Genomic DNA, 12249 nt, shown 5'->3' on the forward strand with positions numbered 1-12249 from the left:
GACCCCGAAGGTCCCTTTTCTCCCATACAAAAAAAGTGTCAACTAAATATTTTTACAAAAAAAAAAAGGTCAAGGATCAGCTGAACCAATTTGTCCATAACTCAAATAAACCGATAGAGGCGTAGAAATTGAACTGGAAACGTGGAAAGTGAAAACGTGCGGGGAAAGGTTCAGAACTCATTATATTATATACTCGGATAACACACATCGGTGTGGGATATGACGCGAAGTTCAAGCAGCATCTCGACGACAAAAAAAAAGAACTTAATTAAAGTACCCCGTGTAGAAGAAATCCAATCATCGAAATCCCTTTGAAATACTCCCCAGTTTCTGATTTCTCCAATCATAAATATAATAAGCACGCGCGAAGTTTACTTCTGAGTGAAAAAACTCGAGACAAATATAACATTTATAGATAGATAGATTTAGAAAAGTAATATTCAATGAATTTATTGTGGAAGGGATAACACCAGATCGGTGGAATAATGCAATCATTGTACTCACACATAAAAGGGAGGTATAACAAACATTTTTAAACTGCCCAGAAAGAACCTTGTTATGGACCAAGAGTCGGAAAAAAAATTATTTTAAGACAACTGGTTCTTTAATATATTATTTATTCCCTATGCATCCTCGAACACCGTACCGGCCATCTAGCTGCTGATACAGGTTCCGTTCATTACTGCGCAGCACATTTTTACAGCTAAATATATCGAATTTAAAATTATTGTAAGACGAAAAATTATTTTGTCATTACTTTTTAAACATTATTAGAAATATGAACTATAATATTGCCTAACATTTTTGTGGTTTAAAAAGTAATGACAAAAAAATGTTTCGTCCTAAAATAATTTAAATTCAATATACAGGGTGATTGATGAGTGCGTTAAAGCTCAGTAGATCCGCTATAGTAATAGATAGCAATAAAAGTTGATAACAAAAATTGTAGCCAACTTTCAGCTTTACATTACTAGTCTAGTAAAATAAAATTACACTACATGTAAATCAAAATGTAAATTCGTACAGGTTGAAACAAATTTTATATCAAAGTTTAGGTGGGTACAAAAGATATTTTCAAGAAAGTATCCAAATCATACAAGGGGATCATTGTTTAAATAATTAAAGAGGGGTCATTTTTGCAAGAAAAAATACTTTTTTAACTGCTGAGGTCATTTAATTACTAATGAAGGTCTATAGGACTGTTTTCTGCAAAGTTGAAGGGTAAATCTTTCACATAAGACATACTAAATTAAATTTGACTCCCCATTTAGTTAAATAATTATACATAAAACTTTAAAAATAAAAATTGCAAAAAATTATTTTTAGCGTTTTAAATAAGCACTATAAAATATCTTATTTTACAAAGTTGCGCTATGTTATCAGTATTAATAAAAAAAATTGGTCCAAAAATAGTTAATATTTTTTGAGATATTGAATTTGTTTATTAAATGTTACTCTATTTTCAATTGCAAAAACGCGGTTGTTGCCAAAGAAATATTCACCTGTATTAAATCTTATTATTTTTATTTTTATGTATATTTTCGATAAATGTATTGATCAATTCAAATTTCAATTAAACTTCCCCCTAAAATGGCATTTGAAAATTATTCAAATTTGTTTATAATTTGTTTTTTTAATAACGTCGCAGGGATTAAATATTTTGAAATGCCGTTTCGATAATTGGGTTCCTGGGAATTTTTCACTAATTAACAAATTTTTCTGTCTTTTTTCCTCTTCTTTTTTTTTTCTTGGAGTTATATTACTACGGGCCCTTTTTGGGTTAAGTTTGATTAAGAATGTCGAATCTCTAAGTTGTAGATTCTAGACCTAAAAATATTAAGATTAGTCTAAAATCACTTAAATAAAATGTGGCTACTTACTGAGTTACAGGGTGTTTTATTTAAAAATTTAAAAATTATTTTTACCAAGTACTTTCAAACTATTTGACGTATCCTTATCATACTTGGCAGAAAGTGTGGGTACTATACAGTCTGCTAAATTGTGATAAATAAAAGTTTCTAGCTACTACCAGACGCGTACGACAGGGGATAGTTAATGGTTGACCGTTCCCAAATTCTACGCCACTGAGGGAATTACTATTTTAGCGAAATTTTTAGATTCTCCAATACTTTCTATGTAAATAATGTACTCTTTACTGGTAACGATTAAGTCATTAGTTTTCGAGATATTGGACGTTAAAAATGAAACGGCATAGTTACTTTGATTCATTCATTCATTCATTTTAAACTTCCCATATATCTCAAACTGATGACTTTATCGATACCTATAAAGTTATTTACATACAAAGTATTGGAGAATCGAAAAATTTCGCTAAAATAGTAATTCACTCAGTGGCGTAGAATTTGGGAAGGGTCAATCATTCACTATCCCCTGTCGTACGCCTCTGGCACTAGCTAGAAACGTTTATTAATCATAATTTAATAGGGTGTATAATAGTTACAATTTCTGCCAAGTATGACAAGGAAACGTCAAATAGTTTTAAAATACTTGGTAACAATAATTTTTAAATTTTTAAATAAAACACCCCGTAACTCAGTAAGTAGCCACATTTTATTAAAGAGATTTTAGTTAAATCTTAATATTTTCAGGTCTAGAATCTACAACTCAGAGATTCGACATTCTTAATAAAATTTAACCCTAAAAGGGCCCGTAGTAATATAACTCCAAGAAAAAAAAAGAAGAAGAAAAAACGACAAAAAAATTTTGTTAATTAGTAAAAAATTCCCAGGAACCCAATTATCGAAACGGCATTTCAAAATACTTAATCCCCGCGACGCGCGACGGTATTAAAAAAACAAATTATAAACAAATTTGAATAATTTTCAAATGCCCTTTCAGGGGGGAGTTTAATTTAAATTTGAATTTATCAATACATTTATCGAAAATATACATAAAAATAAAAATAATGAGATCTTAAGCAGGTGAATATTTCTTTGGCAACAACCGCGTTTTTGCAATTGAAAATATAGTAACATTTAATAAACAAATTCAATATCTCAAAAAATATTAAATATTTTTCGACTAATTTTTTTTTAATACTGGTAACATAGCGCAACTTATTCTGTAAAATAAGATATTTTATAGTGCTTATTTAAAACGCTAAAAATAATTTTTTGTAAATTTGTTTTTAAAGTTTTATATACAATTATTTAAATAAATAGGGGGTCAAATTTAATTTAGTAAGTCTTATGTGAAAGATTTACCCTTCAACTTTGCAGAAAAAAATCCCATAGACCTTCATTAATAAGTGAATTACCTTAGCAGTTAAAAAAGTATTTTTTTTTGCAAAATGACCCCTTTTTAATTATTTAAACAATGATCCCCTTATATGATTTGGATACTTTCTTGAAAATATCTTTTGTACCCACCTAAACTGTGATATAAAATTTGTTTTAACCTGTACGAATTTACATTTTGACTTTTTTTTTATTTTATTAGGCTATACGAAATTAGTTAGAATGTTACAGGGTGTTCGATAACATAGTGGCAAACCAAACTTATGTTTTTTTAAATGAAACACCCTATATTTTATTTTATATTCGAAATTCTCCTAACTTTCCCATCACAAAAATATAAAGGTTTGTTATGTTATATAGGGCTTTTACAAAGTTATAACCAATTTTTTATGAAAAACGTAACAAGTTCAGCTCACTGTATAAATAAAAATAAGCACAACAGCAATCGTTTATTGGTGCTGTATTTTTTTGTTGATTGTCAAAATTTATAAAAATTGTTGATATTGCTAATTTTCCTTATATCGAATACAGGGTGAGTCAAAACGCAAGTACATTATTTTCTCAGGAATTTTAAATGGAACAACCTGTATTTTATATCACCGTCGAAAAGTATCATTACCGTACTTTAATTTTTGTATAATATTCCCTATGCTTAAATTTGTTAGTTTTCGAGATATTTTCATTTTTCAGAACAAGTTATTAATTAAGGTGTTCTATTTAAAATTACTGAGAAAATAATGTAATACTTGCGTTTTGACTCATCCTGTATGTGATATAAAGAAAATTAGCAATATCAACAATTTTTATAAAGTTTGACAATCAATAAAAAAATATGGCACCAATAAATCATTGCTGTTGTGCTTATTTTTATTTATACAGGGAGCTGAACTTATTACGATTTTCGTAGAACATTGGTTATAACTTTGTAAATACCCTGTATAACATAACAAATCTTTATATTTTTGTGATGTAGAAGTTAAGAGGATTTGAAATATAAAATAAAATATAGGGTGTTCCATTTAAAAAAAACATAAGTTTGGTCTGCATGCCACTATGATATCGAACACCCTGTAACATTCTAACTAATTTTGTAATGTGAAGCTCAAAGTTGGCTACAAGTATTTTTATTAACTTTTATTGCTATCTATTACTCTAGCGGATCTACTAAACTTTATCACACTAATCAATCACCCTGATTTTGTATTTACCTGTACAGGTGTGCTGCGCAGTAATAAACGCAACCTGTATCAGCAGCCAGATGGCCGGTACGGTGTTCGAGGAAGCATAGAGCATTTCGAGGCATTCCTTAAACCCTGCTACTTTCCAAATCGTAGGAAGGTATCCAACGCTATCCTGCTACGAAAATAGGACAAAACTCCTGCCAACTTCTACTCGTCAGTAGATGGTGCAATAGATAGAGACATCTGATCCACAGAGAACTCAGTTCATACTCTTCAGACATTCGAAGCTTTGCAGCTTTCACACAACAAACGAATGTAAGATTCAACATCAGGTTGTGTGGAGACATATTTCATTTCAGTGATCAGATCAGGTACCTAGAAATAGTGTTCATCAGACCACTATACTGGGTATCTGATCCGCAAACAAACCTAGGAGTAAAACAAGAGCAAACAGGAACTTACTATTCACTTAAAAAATGTACCTATGTCCGCTGGTTGAGTATATGAGTACCAAGCAAATATTTGCTCTCTGCTAGTCATGACCTATCACAGAACCTGCAAACCTTAGAAAGAAAAAGTATGCGTCAAGTAAACTACAAACTGGGTCAGTTCATCACCTATCGAGCCTTTCAACTATACATGAACATCAAAAACGAATAACAATTTTCAATTTCGTTGCAACACGAAACTAAAGCCGCATTATATTCTAGTTCAATCAGAGAGTGCAGCAAGCACCTCTACCGGTTTCGAAACTTATTAGTCTCTCATCAGGAGGCACGTATGCTGCTCTATCTGACCCAACCACGAAAAACCCCGGCGTGCAGTCACGGATTGCAACGAACGAAATGGCAGGGATGACCTAGCGGCAACTGCTAGCAAAAGACTAAGTTTTCAATCTAATTACACATAAAATAATATTAAAAATATTACTCTACATCGCACCAGACTGAAAACAATGGGAACCTTCTCTGGTTACACAACCGAATCTTCTAAAATTTTCAAGCCATAACGGATGCTGAGACTAAAGAAGATGAGGGAATTTTACAATTTATAATTCACGTCGCATCTGCTCAGCGCGGTAAAGTTCCAACGAGAATGGTTCCCTCCGTACTCCAATCAGAGTTAACATGTAAATAAAAAATGAATAATCATTTCAATTTCTCATTATATTCTAGTTCAATCAGAGAGTGCAGCAAGCATCTCTACCGTTTAGAAGCCTCGGAGGTGTAACCTGTAACCAGAGAAGGTTCCCATTGTTTTCAGGCTGGTGGGATGTAGAGTAATATTTTTAATATTATTTTCTGTGTGATTAGATTGAAAACTTAGTATTTTGCTATCAGTTGCCGCTAGGGTATCCCTGCCATTTCGTTCGTTGCAATCCGTGACTGCACTCCGGGGTTTTTCCTGGTTGGGTCAGTGAGAGCAGCATATTTGCCTCCTGATGAGACACTAATAAGTTTCGAAACGGTTAGAGGTGCTTGCTGCACTCTCTGATTGAACTACAATATAATGCGGCTGTAGTTTCGTGTTGCAACGAAATTGAAAATGGTTATTCCTTTTTGATTTACATGTTTACTCTGATTGGAGTACGAGGGGAACCAGTCTCGTTGGAACTTTACCGTGCTGAGCAGATGGGACGTGAATTAAAAATTGTAAAATTCTCTCATCTTCTTTAGTCTCAGCATCCGTTATGACTTGCAAATTTTAGAAGTAGAAATTTTAGAGTAATATTTTTAATATTATTTTATGTGTTATTAGATTGAAAACTTAGTTTTATATAAGAAAACTTTCCTCTCTGTGCAGGAGTTACACTGTAAAAACGTCAGAAATAAGTAAAAATAAAATCCCTTCTGACAAGAACTGTTTACTAACAATATGTCCTTTTTTTCTGAACTCTTCGTGTCTTTTTCGCTAGACACCAGAACCTTCCAATCAGGTTTGGTAACAACCGAACGGCAGTGTCTACAGTACAACTAACGAAAAACAAGCCCCGAAGAGGCAGAAGGTACCTAAACGAGGCAAAAGAGGCATAAAACAACATCCACAAAAAGAAAACACGTACTAGAGAAAAAAACAAAGCTCTAAAGCTGTAAAGAAAATGCTGAATCATAAGACCAAATCAACTACATAGGGACATTAAATTAGTTCTTTAGTACTACCAGACGGTACTGAGCGTCTTTTGAAATGGATAATTTACCTTATTCATTTCAAAAGCTATTGCCTTTCATACCTGAAAGACATGTTACGCAATTATGAACAACTTATATGAATACTTTAAAAACGGTAAGTTTTAACTATTGTCGAACAGTTATAACTCGACTGTAGAACCAACAGACTATAATTAAAAAGTTAAAAAATAGGTAAAAGCATGCTAGTTTTTACTAAGAAATAGCTCAAAATTCTAGCTTAAAATCTATTAAAAAAATATTTAGCTGCAAGATTGCGAACTGCTGATGTTACTGTGCATTCAAAGATGAGTTGCTAGCTATCTATATAATAGCGTATAATATACATACAGCGTGAGTCGTAAGTGCTACCGTCTCTATACCTTAACGATAATATATTTGGAGAAAGCAACAAACGCTTCGGTCTCTATTTCTTCTTCGTATTCTTCTTCTTCCTCAGCTTGTGGTCAGTGTTCTTTACTCTTCGACGCCACGCATTTCTGCCCATCGTATCTTCTTCACCAAAACCTTTCTCTCTCGAGTTTCCTGCTACACAGCCCTTCCATCTTCTCCTTGGTTTTCCTCTACATCTCTTTCTTTCGACTTCTAATAGCTCTATTCTTCGTCCTACATAGTTTTTATGTCTACGTCTAAAGTGACCAAATGGTTTCTATTTCTATGGAGGTAAAACTTTTTTTATAATAATATGTTTTCCTTCTCTCACCCTTGTAAACACATTATAGCTATTCCATTAAATATTTAAATAATAACTTCTTCTTAAAGTTCCGTCTCCTATCGGAGGTTGGATATCATAATGGCTATGATCACTTTGTTGGCTGCTGTTCTGAACAGTTGTAATGAACTACAGTTAAACCATTCTCTAAGGTTCCTCAGCCAGGAGATACGTCTTCTTCCTATGCTTCTTCTTCCTTGGAGCCTTCCTTGCATAATAATTCTCAGCAAGTCATATTTTTCTCCTCTGGTAATGTGACCCAAATATTCCAGTTTTCTTGTTTTTATACTGTTCATAATTTCTAACTCCTTATTTAAACGTCGCGTCGTAGCACTTCAACGTTGGTAATCCTTTGAACCCACTGAATTTTTAATATTCTTCTGTAACACCACATTTCAAACTCTTCTATTTTTCTTATGTGTTGTCTCTTCAATGTCCAAGCTTCCATTCCGTATAGTAATATAGAAAATATGTAGCATCTTAAAGCCCTCAATCTGAGAGGCAACTGAAGGTCTTTGTAAGCAGTGTCTTCATTTTTATAAATGCTTGCCTTGTAGTTTCAATTCGGACTTTAATTTCTTTGCTTTGGTCATTTTTGTCATCAACCCAGGTTCCCAGATATTTGTATGTCTTTACTTTTTCTATTTGGGTTTGCTCTAGCATTAACCTTTCATTTTCATGTTGTTTTTTTGAGACAATCATAAATTTAGTTTTTTTCTTGTTTATTTTTAGTCCATATCGAATGCAATAATCGTTAATTATATTTAACATTTCTCGTAGCGATTCCAGGGTGTCTGCCATTTTAACGGTGTCATCAGCGAATCTTATGTTATTTACTATTCTTCCGTTTATAGAGATTCCATCACTTAGTTCCGCTATCGCTTCCTGAAATATGGCTTCACTGTACACGTTAAACAGTAGCGGCGACAGAACACAACCCTGTCTTACTCCTCTCTGTATATCAATATTCTCGGACTCTTGTTCTTCTATCTTTATATTGGCTTTTTGATTCCAGTACAGACTGATGATATTTCGTAAATCTCGTCTGTCTATGTCTTTGTTTTTCAATAATTTTATTAGTTTTTCATGTCGGACCCTATCGAACGCTTTTTCGAAGTCGATGAAACAGGAATCCAGGTTCTCTCCAAACAATGCCAGGTCCAAACAATGCCTCTCTTGTTCCAAGTCCTTTGCGGAACCCAAATTGGATATCATCCATATCATCTTCTAGCTTTCTCTATAATCTTCCATGAATCACCTTTAGGAATATTTTGAGGGTATGGCTTATTAGTGATATTGTCCTATAGTCCGAACAATCTTTGGCATATATTGTTTTTGGTATTGTTACAAAGGTGGACATCAACCATTCCTGAGGGATTTTTCCGGTTTTGTATACTTCATGTATAAGAGCTGTGAGACATTTTTGAGTAGGTATTTTAGGCAACCTGAAAATTTTTCAGGTGACTCTTCTATGATAGCCTAATACAAAAATGCCGGTCTGGCTGGAGGGTAGCGGTTATTTTCCCCAAAAATCCCCCCCCAAAGTTAAAAAAGGGTAAAAATTGTTCTTACAAAAAATATCGTTGATATGCCTTGAAAATAAATTTAAATATTCAAATATAAAGAAAATAAACAGGCCAGACGATTTGAGGGCGATTTTAACTCTGCAAGATACTTGCATGGGCGCCCCAGGATTATTTTCAGGGGGGGCATCTGAACTTCAGAAGATTTCATTTGAATCTGTACATACTATTAATGAGTATATAATACAACTATACATGCATAGATATGTACATTCCTTCCGGACAGGGAGGTGCAATTGTTATTGTGACAGGGTATTTTTTAATTTTAAAAATAAATATTCTAAAAAGACAGGTTTTTTTTTGGTGAAATTTTTCAATTGCCATTTGATCAAACAAATTACGCGTGCATATAAATGAAACCCGCTATAGGTAAGCACCAGTGTGAGAAAGAGCGTATACCGATAGCTGTTTGCGTCCTCTGTTGTAGCTGAGCGAGTCCGTTCGCTCGAGAAAATCACGTGACCTGGCGATATCCATGTTTTTGTGCCTCGAAACGTTAGAGTAATTATTATATATATATCATAGTTTTTTAAGTAATTTTTCTTAATTAAAGAAAAATAATACGTACTATACAACAGATTTTGCAAATATGATGGAAAAAGACAAATTTATTATTATAAATATATAGGTAGGTTATAAATATATAAATATATCTGTAAATAGTTGTAATATGTATTTAGAATTAGTTAAAAATTAATCAGTGATTAATTAATTGAGTTGCTACGTATTCTCTGTCCTTTTATACGGAGTCGAAGCCTGGACAATCTGAAGAAAAACTTTGGTGAAGCCATTGTTGAGATGTGGTGTTATCGAATAATGTAAAAAATATCATGGGCACAACACTTAACAAACACTGAAACATTAAGAAAGATAAAAAAGACAAAAGAAATACTCAACACTATGAAGGAAAGAAAAATGAGTTAAAATAAATATACATTCTCTTCTTCTTCGGCAGACTTCCCTCGAGGCTCAGATTCTTCTACCTGATCTGTAAATAGTTGTAATATGTATTTAGAATTAATGAAAAATTAATTAGTGATTAATTGATTGAGTTGCTACGTATTCTTACTTATATAACCAATGCTTAATACTTTTCCTTATATAACCAAGCACATCACGTTTTTTACTTCTTAGTATATGACCAAAGTAGCTCATGTTTCTTTTCTTTATAGTGTTGAGTATATCTTTTGCCTTTTTCGTCTTTCTTAATGTTTCCGTGTTTGTTACGTGGGTCCATGATATATTTAACATCATTCGATAACTCCACATCTCAACAACGGCAAGTTTTTCCTCAGATGCGCCCGTGATTGTCCAGGCTTCGAGTCCGTATAAAAGAACGGAGAATACGTAGTAACTCAACTAATTAATCACTAATTAATTTTTAATTAATTCTAAATACATATTAAAACTATTTACAGATCATGCACAATAGGACTCGAGGGGAGTCTGACGAAGAAGAAGAGAATGAATATTTAAGCTCAGATGAGGAGTTTGAAGAAGAAGTACAAGATTCGGACACAGAATTAATTTAGTTTAGAGTTTTATACTTCTCTACCTATACATATATTTATAATAATAAATTTGTTTTTTTTTCTATCATATTTGCAAAATCTATTGTATAGTACGTATTATTTTTCTTTAATTAAGAAAAAGTTACTTATAACACTATGAGATATATAATAATTACTCTAACTTTTCGAGGCACAACAACATGGATATCGCCAGGTCACGTGATTTTCTCGAGCGAACGGACTCGCTCAGCTACAGCAGAGGACGCAAACAGCTATCGGTATACGCTCTTTCTCACACTGCTACTTACCTATAGCGGTTTTCATTTATATGCACGTGTAATTTGTTTGATCAAATGGCAATTGAAAAATTTCACCGAAAAAAACATGTCTTTTTTAGAATATTTATTTTTAAAATTAAAAAATAACCTGTCAAAATAACAATTGCACCTCCCTGTCCGGAAGGAATGTACATATATACGCATGTATAGTTATATATTTTATACTCGTTAATAGTATGTACAGATTCAGATAAAATCTTCTGAAGTTCAGATGCATCCCCTAAAAATAATCCTGGGGCGCCCATGCAAGTATCTTGCAAAATTAAAATCGCCGTCAAATCGCCTGGCCTGTTTATTTTCTTTATATTTGAATATTTAAATTTACTTTAAAGTCACGTCAATGATATTTTTTGTAATAACAATTTTTACCCTTTTGTTTAATTTTGGAGGGGATTTTTGGGGAAAATAACCGCTACTCTCCAGCCAGACCGGCATTTTTGTATTAGGCTATCATGGAAGAGTCACCTGAAAAATGTTCAGGTTGCCTAAAATACCTACTCAAAAATGTCTCACAGCTCTTGGACCATAAACAGATCCAGTAAATAACAACTGGGGTTGATTAATCTGCTGAACTCCCATGCTAATTTTGTTCGTCTTTTAATGTCGCAGGTTTGGTTATCTCAAACTACTCTAACGATTTGCGTAGTTTACAGATACGTTTCTGTTAGGGACTAATTTTGTCATATAGATATCAGTAGAGAATTTTATAAAAAAAATAAACTTTGTAACAATTGGGATGCTTACTTAGAAGAAGAGGTTGGGGTCGACATGGGGCTTAATAGAACGTAAATAGAACAAGCACTCAAGCTACTTATGCGTACGGCTCTGTTTTATAGTTGGTGAACTTTGTCACGGGACGTTTTAGGGGATAATGGAATGGGGTAACTAGCTACGAAAATAGATGGGTACTTTGCTACAACTTCAGTAGAAAGAGAAACCTACCTTTTCCAGTTTCCGAATATATTATCGTTACCTAAAGGCTTAGTAGGAGGGAGAGGTTAACACTTAAGACTCACTAGGTATATACCTGTTTTACTGAATGTACTAACTTTGAATTCTTTTAGTCTCTATGGCTGGAAGATGGCGTCAATTATGACGCTGCCTCGATGATGTCCCGTTGCTCCATTTGCTCGCAACAGGGGCACATTCGGCATCCGCCACCGCTTCATAGAGGCTCTTCGTTTCCACACGTAATATCACGTGACTTAATCGTAATGTCATCTTACGTTTATTTTCTTCTTTTAGTTTTGCTTTATGTTCTAATTTAACACTAATCATTCATTCTTATATATACTGGGTGTACAGTGTACCGTCAAACGGGTTTTTAATTGAGCTAGCGTATAATTTCGCCAATCTCTTGCCCAATTTAGCAACCCGAAAATAATATATTTCATTTTTTTTGTTTTGTTTTGAATTATTTTATATTAAGTGTTTGTAATTGTTGTTTGTATAAATAATTACTAACTGCCGTTTTTATTGCT

General features: G+C 33.0%; 1 protein-coding gene across 4 annotated transcripts in view; it reads left to right on the forward strand.

Moving 5' to 3' along the window:
* LOC114343583 (anion exchange protein 2) overlaps positions 1 to 12249 on the forward strand; it is a 732215-nt gene that overhangs the window by 520763 nt on the left and 199203 nt on the right. For 2 of the 4 annotated variants that reach the window (XM_050650923.1, XM_050650924.1), the window contains one exon: positions 11833 to 11979. The exons of 1 other annotated variant lie outside the window; for it this stretch is intronic. In XM_050650923.1, coding sequence (XP_050506880.1) covers positions 11833 to 11979 — 147 coding nt within the window. The remainder of the gene's footprint in view (positions 1 to 11832; positions 11980 to 12249) is intronic. One more of the 4 variants, XM_050650925.1, reaches the window with a different exon arrangement.

Source organism: Diabrotica virgifera, chromosome 5 (assembly GCF_917563875.1).
Source record: "Diabrotica virgifera virgifera chromosome 5, PGI_DIABVI_V3a".
NCBI classification, from domain to species: Eukaryota; Metazoa; Arthropoda; class Insecta; order Coleoptera; family Chrysomelidae; genus Diabrotica; species Diabrotica virgifera.